Here is a 15,711-nt window from a genome sequence, read left to right as displayed (position 1 = left end):
ACGCCGATTGCTGACAAGGTGAGCGGCGGCACTAAACACTCTTTCGGAGTACACACTTGTGGGAGGGCAACTTAGGTAGAATAAAGCCAGTTTGTGCAAGGGCCTCCAAATTGCCTCTTTTTCCTGCCAGTATAAGTACGGACTGTGTGACGTGCCTACTTGGATGCGGTCACTCATATAATCCTCCACCATTCTATCAATGTTGAGAGAATCATATGCAGTGACAGTAGACGACATGTCCGTAATCGTTGTCAGGTCCTTCAGTCCGGACCAGATGTCAGCATCAGCAGTCGCTCCAGACTGCCCTGCATCACCGCCAGCGGGTGGGCTCGGAATTCTGAGCCTTTTCCTCGCACCCCCAGTTGCGGGAGAATGTGAAGGAGGAGATGTTGACAGGTCGCGTTCCGCTTGACTTGACAATTTTGTCACCAGCAGGTCTTTCAACCCCAGCAGACCTGTGTCTGCCGGAAAGAGAGATCCAAGGTAGGCTTTAAATCTAGGATCGAGCACGGTGGCCAAAATGTAGTGCTCTGATTTCAACAGATTGACCACCCGTGAATCCTTGTTAAGCGAATTAAGGGCTGCATCCACAAGTCCCACATGCCTAGCGGAATCGCTCCCTTTTAGCTCCTTCTTCAATGCCTCCAGCTTCTTCTGCAAAAGCCTGATGAGGGGAATGACCTGACTCAGGCTGGCAGTGTCTGAACTGACTTCACGTGTGGCAAGTTCAAAGGGCATCAGAACCTTGCACAACGTTGAAATCATTCTCCACTGCACTTGAGACAGGTGCATTCCACCTACTATATCGTGCTCAATTGTATAGGCTTGAATGGCCTTTTGCTGCTCCTCCAACCTCTGAAGCATATAGAGGGTTGAATTCCACCTCGTTACCACTTCTTGCTTCAGATGATGGCAGGGCAGGTTCAGTAGTTTTTGGTGGTGCTCCAGTCTTCTGTACGTGGTGCCTGTACGCCGAAAGTGTCCCGCAATTTTTCTGGCCACCGACAGCATCTCTTGCACGCCCCTGTCGTTTTTAAAAAAATTCTGCACCACCAAATTCAAGGTATGTGCAAAACATGGGACGTGCTGGAATTTGCCCATATTTAATGCACACACAATATTGCTGGCGTTGTCCGATGCCACAAATCCACAGGAGAGTCCAATTGGGGTAAGCCATTCCGCGATGATCTTCCTCAGTTGCCGTAAGAGGTTTTCAGCTGTGTGCGTATTCTGGAAAGCGGTGATACAAAGCGTAGCCTGCCTAGGAAAGAGTTGGCGTTTGCGAGATGCTGCTACTGGTGCCGCCGCTGCTGTTCTTGCGGCGGGAGTCCATACATCTACCCAGTGGGCTGTCACAGTCATATAGTCCTGACCCTGCCCTGCTCCACTTGTCCACATGTCCGTGGTTAAGTGGACATTGGGTACAACTGCATTTTTTAGGACACTGGTGAGTCTTTTTCTGACGTCCGTGTACATTCTCGGTATCGCCTGCCTAGAGAAGTGGAACCTAGATGGTATTTGGTAACGGGGGCACACTGCCTCAATAAATTGTCTAGTTCCCTGTGAACTAACGGCGGATACCGGACGCACGTCTAACACCAACATAGTGTTGGCTTTGCAGTAGGATGACTGCTGTGATATTTCATCTTCCTCGCAAAGGACTGTTGAACAGTCAATTGCTTACTGGAAGTAGTACAAGTGGGCTTACGACTTCCCCTCTGGGATGACCATCGACTCCCAGCGGCAACAACAGCAGCGCCAGCAGCAGTAGGCGTTACACGCAAGGATGCATCGGAGGAATCCCAGGCAGGAGAGGACTCGTCAGAATTGCCAGTGACATGGCCTGCAGGACTATTGGCATTCCTGGGGAAGGAGGAAATTGACACTGAGGGAGTTGGTGGGGTGGTTTGCGTGAGCTTGGTTACAAGAGGAAGGGATTTACTGGTCAGTGGACTGCTTCCGCTGTCACCCAAAGTTTTTGAACTTGTCACTGACTTATTATGAATGCGCTGCAGGTGACGTATAAGGGAGGATGTTCCGAGGTGGTTAACGTCCTTACCCCTACTTATTACAGCTTGACAAAGGGAACACACGGCTTGACACCTGTTGTCCGCATTTCTGGTGAAATACCTCCACACCGAAGAGCTGATTTTTTTGGTATTTTCACCTGGCATGTCAACGGCCATATTCCTCCCACGGACAACAGGTGTCTCCCCGGGTGCCTGACTTAAACAAACCACCTCACCATCAGAATCCTCCTGGTCAATTTCCTCCCCAGCGCCAGCAACACCCATATCCTCCTCATCCTGGTGTACTTCAACACTGACATCTTCAATCTGACTATCAGGAACTGGACTGCGGGTGCTCCTTCCAGCACTTGCAGGGGGCGTGCAAATGGTGGAAGGCGCATGCTCTTCACGTCCAGTGTTGGGAAGGTCAGGCATCGCAACCGACACAATTGGACTCTCCTTGTGGATTTGGGATTTCAAAGAACGCACAGTTCTTTGCGGTGCTTTTGCCAGCTTGAGTCTTTTCAGTTTTCTAGCGAGAGGCTGAGTGCTTCCATCCTCATGTGAAGCTGAACCACTAGCCATGAACATAGGCCAGGGCCTCAGCCGTTCCTTGCCACTCCGTGTGGTAAATGGCATATTGGCAAGTTTACGCTTCTCCTCCGACAATTTTATTTTAGGTTTTGGAGTCCTTTTTTTACTGATATTTGGTGTTTTGGTTTTGACATGCTCTGTACTATGCCATTGGGCATCGGCCTTGGCAGACGACGTTGCTGGCATTTCATCGTCTCGGCCATGACTAGTGGCAGCAGCTTCAGCACGAGGTGGAAGTGGATCTTGATCTTTCCCTAATTTTGGAACCTCAACATTTTTGTTCTCCATATTTTAATAGGCACAACTAAAAGGCACCTCAGGTAAACAATGGAGATGGATGGATTGGATACTAGTATACAATTATGGACGGGCTGCCGAGTGCCGACACAGAGGTAGCCACAGCCGTGAACTACCGCACTGTACTGTGTCTGCTGCTAATATATAGACTGGTTGATAAAGAGATAGTATACTCGTAACTAGTATGTATGTATAAAGAATGAAAAAAAAACCACGGTTAGGTGGTATATACAATTATGGACGGGCTGCCGAGTGCCGACACAGAGGTAGCCACAGCCGTGAACTACCGCACTGTACTGTGTCTGCTGCTAATATATAGACTGGTTGATAAAGAGATAGTATACTCGTAACTAGTATGTATGTATAAAGAAAGAAAAAAAAACCACGGTTAGGTGGTATATACAATTATGGACGGGCTGCCGAGTGCCGACACAGAGGTAGCCACAGCCGTGAACTACCGCACTGTACTGTGTCTGCTGCTAATATATAGACTGGTTGATAAAGAGATAGTATACTCGTAACTAGTATGTATGTATAAAGAAAGAAAAAAAAACCACGGTTAGGTGGTATATACAATTATGGACGGGCTGCCGAGTGCCGACACAGAGGTAGCCACAGCCGTGAACTACCGCACTGTACTGTGTCTGCTGCTAATATATAGACTGGTTGATAAAGAGATAGTATACTCGTAACTAGTATGTATGTATAAAGAAAGAAAAAAAAACCACGGTTAGGTGGTATATACAATTATGGACGGGCTGCCGAGTGCCGACACAGAGGTAGCCACAGCCGTGAACTACCGCACTGTACTGTGTCTGCTGCTAATATATAGACTGGTTGATAAAGAGATAGTATACTCGTAACTAGTATGTATGTATAAAGAAAGAAAAAAAAACCACGGTTAGGTGGTATATACAATTATGGACGGGCTGCCGAGTGCCGACACAGAGGTAGCCACAGCCGTGAACTACCGCACTGTACTGTGTCTGCTGCTAATATATAGACTGGTTGATAAAGAGATAGTATACTCGTAACTAGTATGTATGTATAAAGAAAGAAAAAAAAACCACGGTTAGGTGGTATATACAATTATGGACGGGCTGCCGAGTGCCGACACAGAGGTAGCCACAGCCGTGAACTACCGCACTGTACTGTGTCTGCTGCTAATATATAGACTGGTTGATAAAGAGATAGTATACTCGTAACTAGTATGTATGTATAAAGAAAGAAAAAAAAACCACGGTTAGGTGGTATATACAATTATGGACGGGCTGCCGAGTGCCGACACAGAGGTAGCCACAGCCGTGAACTACCGCACTGTACTGTGTCTGCTGCTAATATATAGACTGGTTGATAAAGAGATAGTATACTCGTAACTAGTATGTATGTATAAAGAAAGAAAAAAAAACCACGGTTAGGTGGTATATACAATTATGGACGGGCTGCCGAGTGCCGACACAGAGGTAGCCACAGCCGTGAACTACCGCACTGTACTGTGTCTGCTGCTAATATATAGACTGGTTGATAAAGAGATAGTATACTCGTAACTAGTATGTATGTATAAAGAAAGAAAAAAAAACCACGGTTAGGTGGTATATACAATTATGGACGGGCTGCCGAGTGCCGACACAGAGGTAGCCACAGCCGTGAACTACCGCACTGTACTGTGTCTGCTGCTAATATATAGACTGGTTGATAAAGAGATAGTATACTCGTAACTAGTATGTATGTATAAAGAAAGAAAAAAAAACCACGGTTAGGTGGTATATACAATTATGGACGGGCTGCCGAGTGCCGACACAGAGGTAGCCACAGCCGTGAACTACCGCACTGTACTGTGTCTGCTGCTAATATAGACTGGTTGATAAAGAGATAGTATACTACTAATATTATATATACTGGTGGTCAGGTCACTGGTCACTAGTCACACTGGCAGTGGCACTCCTGCAGCAAAAGTGTGCACTGTTTTAATATAATATTATGTACTCCTGGCTCCTGCTATAACCTATAACTGGCACTGCAGTAGTGCTCCCCAGTCTCCCCCACAATTATAAGCTGTGTGAGCTGAGCAGTCAGACAGATATATAATATATATAGATGATGCAGCACACTGGCCTGAGCCTGAGCAGTGCACACAGATATGGTACGTGACTGACTGAGTCACTGTGTGTATCGCTTTTTTCAGGCAGAGAACGGATATATTAAATAAACTGCACTGTGTGTCTGGTGGTCACTCACTATATAATATATTATGTACTCCTGGCTCCTGCTATAACCTATAACTGGCACTGCAGTAGTGCTCCCCAGTCTCCCCCACAATTATAAGCTGTGTGAGCTGAGCAGTCAGACAGATATATATAATATTATATATAGATAATAGATGATGCAGCACACTGGCCTGAGCCTGAGCAGTGCACACAGATATGGTATGTGACTGAGTCACTGTGTGCTGTGTATCGCTTTTTTCAGGCAGAGAACGGATTATAAATAAAACTGGTGGTCACTATCAGCAAAACTCTGCACTGTACTGAGTACTCCTAATGCTCCCCAAAATTAGTAAATCAAGTGTCTCTCTAATCTATTCTAAACGGAGAGGACGCCAGCCACGTCCTCTCCCTATCAATCTCAATGCACGTGTGAAAATGGCGGCGACGCGCGGCTCCTTATATAGAATCCGAGTCTCGCGATAGAATCCGAGCCTCGCGAGAATCCGACAGCGTCATGATGACGTTCGGGCGCGCTCGGGTTAACCGAGCAAGGCGGGAAGATCCGAGTCGCTCGGACCCGTGAAAAAAAACATGAAGTTCTGGCGGGTTCGGATTCAGAGAAACCGAACCCGCTCATCTCTAGTGATTTAACATGTGGAGCACCTGAAATGATGTTGCTAAGAGCAACAGAAAAAAAAACCCAAAGGGTTACCAACGGGTGTGGGAATAAACTCCTTGGTCAGAGATAGAAATATAGACACAAGGAGAGTATCCACAATCCTAACCCCCACTTGCAGGGCACAGGTTCAGCTTACTGCCACTAAACTGACACCTGGACGCCATGCACAGTGAGGGAGGATTAAGCAAGCAGGTCTGAGAGTACAGCCGCAAACCTGCTGGGTTCACAGAATAGCAAAAGAACCCCAGCAGGTCAAACAACTGACTCCAGTCTTACTGCTAGGTCCGGATTGGCAGAATGAAGTACCGAATCCCAAGGCCTATTCGCAGTAAGCAACAAGTAAATACAAAGTCACACAGTACTAGCTAACTCTCTGGAACTGACTAACAAACAAAGATTCAGCAGCATTTGCCTAGCCTGAGAGGATGCTTTATATAGCAGGTGCTGTCCACGCCCCACTCAGACCTCACAGACTGAGCACAAAACCAGCGCCGGATTCCCTGCCGTGCACAGAGCCTGTAACCACTACACAGTAAAAACCCGGACCGGAGTATCAGCTGCGCTCAGGTTACTTCGCTAACACTTGCCTCCCGGTTGCCATGGCGACGTGGCAGCACAGAGCAGGAGATACTAACAATACCGACATATATTCTCCCTCGTGGGGGTCCACGACCCCCCTGGAGGGAGAATAAAATAGCATGCGCCACCGTGCCCGCAGCGTGGCGAGCGCAGGGAGCCCACAAGGGGCTCATTTGCACTCGCCACATTGTCGGTATGCCGGCGGTCGGGCTCCCGGCGCCGGTATGCTGGTCGCCGGGAGCCCGGCCGCCGGCATACCATACTACACCCCACATAGTCCATATCTCAAGAAAAGTTAGTCAAAATCTGTGGTGCTGGGCTCCGGCGAGTTCAAGGGAAATCGCAAGTGAAAATCGGGCATAGCAAGGATCTCACAGTGTGTACACACCCTAAGTTTTTTTTCTTTTCTTTTAACCCGTTAGGTGTAGCTTAGTGAATTTAGACTAATTTACATGTGGTGTCTTCTGGGCTTTTCTTCAAAAACCAATTGTGTGTTGACCCATCAGGAGCCAATATGGGGGAATGCCCGTACAGTATGTCTCACATACAACACACACAATAAGATCATACCGTAAGTCATATGTTAGATACTCTAAAATTGTACTTTAATACTGTGAGAGAAGTGGGTGAGGGTAATTGTAGTCAAAATGTAAACACAAAGGCAGTACTAAGAAAATAAATGTGAAATTATGTAACATTGAATTTAAAAAATTTAGAATTTGCAATATACAGTATGTAGAGAATCTCAGTAAACGACTGTAGGTTATTATTCCCACACACAGTTACATTGAAATTCAAATGCTGTGTCTTTCACTTTTAAGCACAATACCCATTGTTGGAACTCCTAACTTTAGTAAGTATTGAGGATTTCTTTGCCTATGGGTACCTTGTTACTTGACTTTGGCCTGCTTGACAAATATGTCTTCTCCAGCTCAACCTCTATGTGCCAGGGGCAGGTGTAGTTAGCATTGAAAAGTCATCTGTCATCGGGACCTACTCTCCCATTTGTCCTGATGTTGGGACAAAAAGGATGTTGGGATAGTACCCTCAAACTGAAACTGGAGAAGACAGGAGGTATCCAAAACGGGTTCACTACGGCTGGCCGGCGGTCGGGCTCCCGGCGCCCAGCATACCGGCGCCGGGAGCCCGACCGCCGGCTGACCGACAGTGTGGCGAGCGCAAATGAGCCCCTTGCGGGCTCGCTGCGCTCGCCACGCTACGGGCACGGTAGCGCGCTACGCGCGCCACACTATTTTATTCTCCCTCTATGGGGGTCGTGGACCCCCACGAGGGAAAATAAGTGTCGGTATGCCGGCGGTCGGGCTCCCGGCGCCGGTATACTGAGCGCCGGGAGCCCGACCGCCGGTATACAGAAGACCACCCATCCAAAACCTACCGTTCATGCTGAATGGAACTGGATTATTTTTTGCCAATCAGCTAATGAAAAGCTGTTTCTCATGTTAGGTCACTGTACTTATTACTTTGAAGCCCTTTAGACTCTATTTCCTATTAAAAAAAAAGAAAAAAGATAAGGAGCTGGATAATTATGTGAATCATAAGCTGTTTTCCCATAGATTCCATATTCCTTAATGTTGCAGTTCCCTCCAGACTCTGAACTAAATTGTGTGTTCCCTCTTTGATGCCAGGGGAACCACAGGAGTGGAGTTTCCAAATGTAAATAACAATTTCCTATTCTGCGGAAAACTAGAGCAAATGCAGGAGTCGGGGGGAGCTATATGGAATGCAATATTAATAATTAACACTAGATGGTGTAGATGGTATAGGCCTTTGTTTCCCAACCTCAGTACTCAAGACACACTGATGCTGGGTACACACCGAATCGATGTATCGTTTGATGAATTGAATGGATGATATATTGTTCACTGATCGGTGGGTGTGTACAAACGATATGTCCTTGGATGTTGTTTACAGACATATTGTGTCAGCTGTGCATATCTGCAGCATCGTTCTGTGTGTATGGCCAACCTGCCAGTCACAGATACTGTAGATCATCCGCTATGCCCGTCATTCTGTGCACAGGATTATTCAAATGAATGCCATGCTAACCTGTCCTGGAGATCTCGTGGGAAGGAGGGCGGGGTCTCAGTGTGTAATTGGAGCTACTGCACACACTGCTGGTATCTGGACTGCATTAGTGCCATCTCTCTTTCCCTATGACACCCTGACGGCAGTGACTTCCCTCTGCTGCAGTACTAACCCCTCACTGCTAGAGCGTGCTGAGGTTCTCCGCATACATAATGAACACAATCAGGCAGAGGCATTTGCAGCCAATGCAATCTGATCACATTGGCTGGTCACGCATGAGCAGGACGGGACCTGCGCATTGATGCCGGGACTGGGGTTATTGCGGTTGTATCGCTTAGCGAAGCGACCTAAATAACCCCCTATATACATTATGTACATATTCTCCTTATTCAATATTATGCTGTTTAAAAAAGTGAATGCTCCCTGCAGCATGAAAAATTGTTGCCATACAGTCAGCATATAGAAATAAACCATTCCTACATGTTGTATGGGAACTATTTTTCACGCTGTATGGAAAAATCACTTTTGTACCAAAATATTATTTGTATTCACATATTTTTATTGACCACATTTTCCTTTCTTCTTCTTAGCTGAAATCACTAGAAACAGCTGCAAACATTGCAAGAGAGCTATCAGAGCATACAAGAGGTCACCTAAATGCTGGAGACATTACATATTCTGTTCGTGCTATGGATCAACTGGTGGATTTGCTGGATGTTCAGCTAAGAAATTTGACTCCAGGTGGAAAAGATAGTGCTGCACGAAGCTTAAATAAGGTAATTTCTAGATTAAAAAAAAAATGTATGCGCTAAGTAACATTTTATTCATGGTTTTGAACAAAGCCAGGATACAGGAGCACCAGGACTTTGTGGTTTTTACAGGGGATAATATGTGTGCACTCGGGGGTTTCTGGTGCACACAGGAACCCCTAATGTCTGCACCCCCTCCTTCCTGTGCTGATGAATTCCTCCCATAACTCCCTCCCCCCGCTGCGCCCGGCCTTTTCATATTTGATGTTGCCCGTCAGCCAATCAGGAGCCAAAGCTGCCAATCCACAAGTTTGGATTGGCTCACATGTTTAAAGTGGCCTCCGCCGGAGGACTTCAGGGAGTGGCAGGACTCCACCCCTCATACAGGACCAGTAGCAGCTACAGTGGCAGCAGAAGCCCAGCAGCGGTGAGCACTACTGGGGCATCACGTGTATCTGGTACCTCTGGGGGTATTATGTATATCTAAAACTGCTGGGGTCATTGCATGTATCTGGCACTGCTGGGGGCATTATGTGCATCTAGCACCTTTGGGGGCATTATGTGTATATGGCATCTCTTAGTGCATTAAATGATTCTGGCACTGCTGACAGCATTGAGTATCTGGCACCGATGGGGGGGTATTAAGTGTATCTGGGACCTCTAGGGGCATAATGTGTATCTGGCACCTCTGGTGGCATACTGTTTGGCATATTATGAATTTTGGTTCATACTGTTTGGTATAATGTACATTTTGGCTCATACTGTTGGCATTATGTGAATAAGGGGCACTACGGTCAGCTGGTGAGCATGGGGACATGTTTGACAAATGCTGGGGTCCAACAGAGGAGTCTGATGGCATAGAAAGAGGCAAATGTGACTCTGATGGCACATGTGTAAATTACACATTTTCACCCCTCATACAGCACTAGCGGTGGCTGCACTGGCAGCAGCAGCCAGAAGCCCAGCAGCGGTGAGCAATACTGGGGCATTTTGTGTATCTGACACCTCTGGGGATATTATGTGTTTCTGGCACTGCTGGGGATATTGCGTGTTTCTGGCACCTCTGGGGGCATTACTTGTGTTTGGTACTGCTGGGGGCATTACATGCATCTAGCACCACTGGGGGCATTATATGTACCTGGCACCTCTGGGGGCTTTACATGAATCTGGCACTTCTGGGAGCATTATGTGTTTTTGGCACCGCTGGAGGTATTCTGTATATCTGGCACCGCTGGGGGCATTAGGTGTATCCAGCACTGCTGAGGGTATAATGTGTATCTGGCACTGCTGGGGGTATTATGTGTGTCTGGCACCACTAGGAGTATTAAGTGTATCTGGCACCTCTGAGGGCATTATGTGTATCTGGCACTGCTGGAGGTATTACGTGTATTTGGCACTGCTGGAGGCATTACATGTATCTGGCACCACTGGGGGCTTTACATGTGTCTGTCTGGGGGCATTACGTGTGTCTGGCATCACTGGGGCATTACGTGTGTCTGGAACCACTGGGGCATTACGTGTGTCTGGCACCACTGGGGCATTACGTGTGTCTGGCACCACTGGGGCATTATATGTGTCTGGCACTGCTGGGGGCATTATGTATATCTGGCACTGCTGGTGGATTTATGTGTATCTGGCACCTCTGGTGGCATACTGTTTGGCATATTGTGAATTTTGGCTCATACTGTGTGGTACAGTATATTGTGAATTTTGGCTCATACTGTGTGGCATGATGTACATTTTGGCTCATACTGTTGGCGTAATGTGAATAAGGGACACTACTGTCAGCTGGTGAGCATGGGGACATGTTTGACAAATGCTGGTGTCCCGCAGAGGAGTCTGATGGCATAGAAAGAGGCAAATGTGGTGCTGATGGCACATGTGTAAATTATACATTCTCAACCCTCATACAGGACTAGTGGCAGCTGCAGTGGCAGCAGCAGCCAGAAGTCCAGCAGCGGTGAGCACTACTGGGGCATTATGTGTATCTGGTACCTCTGGGGGTATTATGTTTATCTGGCACTGCTATGGACATTGCGTGTATCTGGCACCGCTGGTGTCATTACTTGTATTTGGCACTGCTGGGGGCATTACATGCATCTAGCACCTCTGGGGGCATTATGTGTATCTGGCACCTCTGGGTGCATTACATGAATCTGGCACTGCTGGGAACATTGTGTATCTGGCACCTCTGGGGTCATTATGTGTATCTGGCAGAGCTGGGAGCATTACGTGTATCTGACACTGCTGGGGGTATTATGTGTATCGGGCACTGCTGGGGGCATATTGTGAATTATATATATATATATATATATATATATATATATACACACACAGTATATGGAGAGAGAGAGATAGAGAAAGAGAGAGAGGGAGGGAGGGAGAGGTTGAGTATCCCTTATCCAAAATGCTTGGGACCAGAAGTATTTTGGATATTGGATTTTTCCGTATTTTGGAATAATTGCATACCATAATGAGATATCATGGCGATGGGACCTAAGTTTAAGCACAGAATGCACAAAAAGTAAACAACCGCGCTAATGCCGGTATTTGAATGGTTGAGCAGCCTTGAAAAAGAAACAAAACACTAATATTTATATAGAGCAAGGCGCTTGTGACTATGTATTATATTTTGCAACAGTTGCTGAAGCCAAAAGTTGCCAAGTGTATAAGTGCAATACCTGTTGAAAAAAGGGGTTAGTTTGAAAATGTTTACAGCCCTTTTAAGTGATTCTGTAGTCCTTTAAATATATGCGGGTTCCGATGTTTGCCAAAAGAGAGTAAGGTATTTAATAACAGTCCCAGCCCTATCTGTCCCTAAGCTACCCACCTTGTTTTTGCTGGCGGTGGGACGTGGACTGGTTCTCCGTGCGGCTTGGTTCCCTTGCTTTGTAGTGCCGCTCACTCCTGCCACGTCTTCCGTGCGGCGTGCTGCGCTCCGTGACGGCTCAGGATCCGGCTTCAGTGACGGCTTTTTTTCAGTGTACTCTAGCTAAAAAGAGTGCATTCGGACTTGCGCTCTATGTAACAGTGCTTCCAACGCGTTGCGGGCTCCAGGCCCTTCATCGAGGATCAAGGGCCTGGAGCCCGAAACGCGTTGGAAGCACTGTATATATATATATATATATGAGGGCAGTGGAGAACAGCGCCTGGGTATATCTAATAGAGACCAAGGCCGAGAAAATTATTTTTTCTTTTTACACAACACACCTCATCTATAAATGAGTGGCAGCTTTTATACAGTATGTGAATGGAATATAAAAAAATGAAGTAAAACAAGCGCCTAATAGTGTCGGTGAGATAAAACCTGTGCAGTCAGGTGCAGTTATTAAAATAAATAATAACTTAGCTTGAAATACTTTCAGGCTGATGACATTTGGAAGCCGAACATGTAAAGAGAAAATAAAAGCAACATAGTGTGTACTGTTTTAAAACACAATATTTTCCGGTGAAATCAGGAATGAGGAATGTGGCTCATTCCAATTATTTAAGTAAGCAGAACTGATAATGGAGACTGAAATATATTAAAAATATATAAAAAAAATGGAAGCTATAAAAGACAAAGTTTTTACTAAAGCTTAAAAGCTAGGAATGTGGCTCATTCCAATCAATGTTAAGCAAACGTGACTGCACAGGTTTTATCTCACCGACACTGTTAGGAGCTTGTTTTACTTCATTTTTATATATATATATATATATATATATATATATGTATATATATATAATTAGTGATGAGCGGGTTCGGTTCCTCGGAATCCGAACCCCCCCGAACTTCACCCATTTTACATGGTTCCGAGGCAGACTCGGATCCTCCCGCCTTGCTCGGTTAACCCGAGCACGCCCGAACGTCATCATCCCGCTGTTGGATTCTCGCGAGATTCGTATTCTATATAAGGAGCCGCGCGTCGCCGCCATTTTCACTCGTGCATTGGAGATGATAGGGAGAGGACGTGCAGCGTTCTCTCAGTTTCTGTGTTCAGTGTGCTGCAAATATCTGTGCTCAGTGTGCTGCAAATATCTGTGCTCAGTGTGCTTGCAAATATCATCTGTGCTCAGTGAGCTGAAAATATCTACGTTCTCTGCCTGAAAAACGCTCCATATCTGTGCTGCATTGTAGTATATAGTAGGAGAACAGTGCAGAATTTTGCTGACCAGTGACCACCAGTATTATATAGCAGTACGGTACAGTAGTCCACTGCTCTACCTACCTCTGTGTCGTCAAGTATACTATCCATCCATACCTGTGGTGCATTTTAGTTGTGCGCAGTATATATAGTAGGACAGTGCAGAATTTTGCTGACCACCAGTATATAATATATAGCAGTACGGTACAGTAGGCCACTGCTCTACCTACCTCTGTGTCGTCAAGTATACTATCCATCCATACCTGTGCTGCATTTTAGTTGTGCGCAGTATATAGTAGGAGGGGACAGTGCAGAATGTTGCTGTGACCACCAGTATATATATATATAGCAGTACGGTACAGTAGTCCACTGCTCTACCTCTGTGTCGTCAAGTATACTACAAAAATTCAGTAAAATGACCCAAAAATCAAAATTAAAAGCGTCTGAGGAGAAGCGTAAACTTGCCAATATGCCATTTACGACACGGAGTGGCAAGGAACGGCTGAGGCCCTGGCCTATGTTCATGGCTAGTGGTTCAGATTCACATGAGGATGGAAGCACTCATCCTCTCACTAGAAAACTGCAGTGCCACTCCTAGATGGGCCAGGTGTTTGTGTCGGCCACTTGGGTCGCTTAGCTTAGCCATCCAGCGACCTTGGTGCACCTCTTTTTTTCTTTGCATCATGTGCTGTTTGGGGACTATTTTTTAAATCTGCCATCCTGTCTGACACTGCAGTGCCACTCCTAGATGGGCCAGGTGTTTGTGTCGGCCACTTGGGTCGCTTAGCTTAGCCATCCAGCGACCTTGGTGCACCTCTATTTTTCTTTGCATCATGTGCTGTTTGGGGACTATTTTTTGAAGTGCCATCCTGTCTGACACTGCAGTGCCACTCCTAGATGGACCAGGTGTTTGTGTCGGCCACTTGGGTCGCTTAGCTTAGTCATCCAGTGACCTCGGTGCAAATTTTAGGACTAAAAATAATATTGTGAGGTGTTCAGAATAGACTGGAAATGAGTGGAAAATATGGTTATTGAGGTTAATAATACTATGGGATCAAAATGACCCCCAAATTCTATGATTTAAGCTGTTTTTGAGGGTTTTTTGTAAAAAAACACCCGAATCCAAAACACACCCGAATCCGACAAAAAATTTTCAGGGAGGTTTTGCCAAAACGCGTCCGAATCCAAAACACTGCTGCGGAACCGAATCCAAAACCCGAAAAATTTCCGGTGCACATCACTAATATATATATATATATATATATATATATATATATATATATAATATGTGAAACAATTACCCGGCACTCAGTGATGGATACTGATTGCAGATGCTGCGGTGCCATCCATAGCTCCAACGGCATGGGCCAGTGTAGGGAAATGTGTTGCAGCGGCACTCAAGCAGTCAGAATAAGGGTTAAAATGCAGCTTTATTTGTCCTTCTTACCGTATATACTCGAGTATAAGTCGACCCGAATATAAGCCGAGGCACCTAATTTTACCACAAAAACCTGGGAAAACTTATTGACTCGAGTATAAGCCTAGGGTGGGAAATGCAGCTCTAGCTGTACACAGCCCTCATAGTGCCAGATATGCCCTCATACTGCCAGATATGCCCCCACAGTGCCAGATATGCCCTCATGCTGCCAGATATGCCCCACAGTGGCAGATATGCCCTCATGCTGCCAGATATGCCCCACAATGCCAGATGTGCCAGATATGCCCTCATGCTGCCAGATATGCCCCACAGTGCCAGATATGCCCTCATGCTGCCAGATATGCCCCACAGTGCCAGATATGCCCTCATGCTGCCAGCTATGCCCCACAGTGCCAGATGTGCCAGATATGCCCTCATGCTGCCAGATATGCCCCACAGTGCCAGATATGCCCTCATGCTGCCAGATATGCCCCACAGTGCCAGATGTGCCAGATATGCCCCACAGTGCCAGATATGCCCCACAGTGCCAGTTTGGCCCAGTTACTTACCCTCCATCGCTCCCGCGCTGTCTTCTGAAGGAGGGACACGGAGGGCACAGCGCGCGGCTCTCCTGTGTCCCTCCTGCGTCTCCGGCGGCAGCGGCATGTGTGTGTTAAAGGAAGTGCCGGTTCGTGCACTTCCTTTAACACACACACGCCGCTGCCGCCGGAGACGCAGGAGGGACACAGGAGAGCCGTGCGCTGTGCCCTCCGTGTCCCTCCTAAATACTGATTCGAAGTGGCTTTTTCAGCACAAAAAAAAGTGCTGAAAAAGTCGGCTTATACTCGAGTATATACGGTAGTTTCAGGGATTTACCCCGTCGTCAGGGACAGGCTATCTCTGTACATAACAAACATACAAGACATTTATAACTGGTAGACAATTACACAAGTGGACTCACCTGTGTGGCGCCGCCATCCACGCCAGGATTGCCAAACGGAAACCTTAGT

General features: G+C 46.6%; 1 protein-coding gene across 8 annotated transcripts in view; it reads left to right on the top strand.

Annotated features, from left to right (window-relative positions):
* The window catches only part of ADGRL3 (adhesion G protein-coupled receptor L3), a 1,270,535-nt gene that overhangs the window by 654,340 nt on the left and 600,484 nt on the right, over positions 1-15,711 (top strand). For all 8 annotated transcript variants that reach the window (XM_063914936.1, XM_063914945.1, XM_063914955.1 and 5 more), the window contains exon 9: positions 9,002-9,187. In XM_063914936.1, the coding sequence (XP_063771006.1) occupies positions 9,002-9,187 (186 nt within the window). The remainder of the gene's footprint in view (positions 1-9,001; positions 9,188-15,711) is intronic.

Source organism: Pseudophryne corroboree, chromosome 1 (genome assembly GCF_028390025.1).
Source record: "Pseudophryne corroboree isolate aPseCor3 chromosome 1, aPseCor3.hap2, whole genome shotgun sequence".
NCBI classification, from domain to species: domain Eukaryota; kingdom Metazoa; phylum Chordata; class Amphibia; order Anura; family Myobatrachidae; genus Pseudophryne; species Pseudophryne corroboree.
This window is presented reverse-complemented; position numbering and strand designations above follow the sequence as displayed.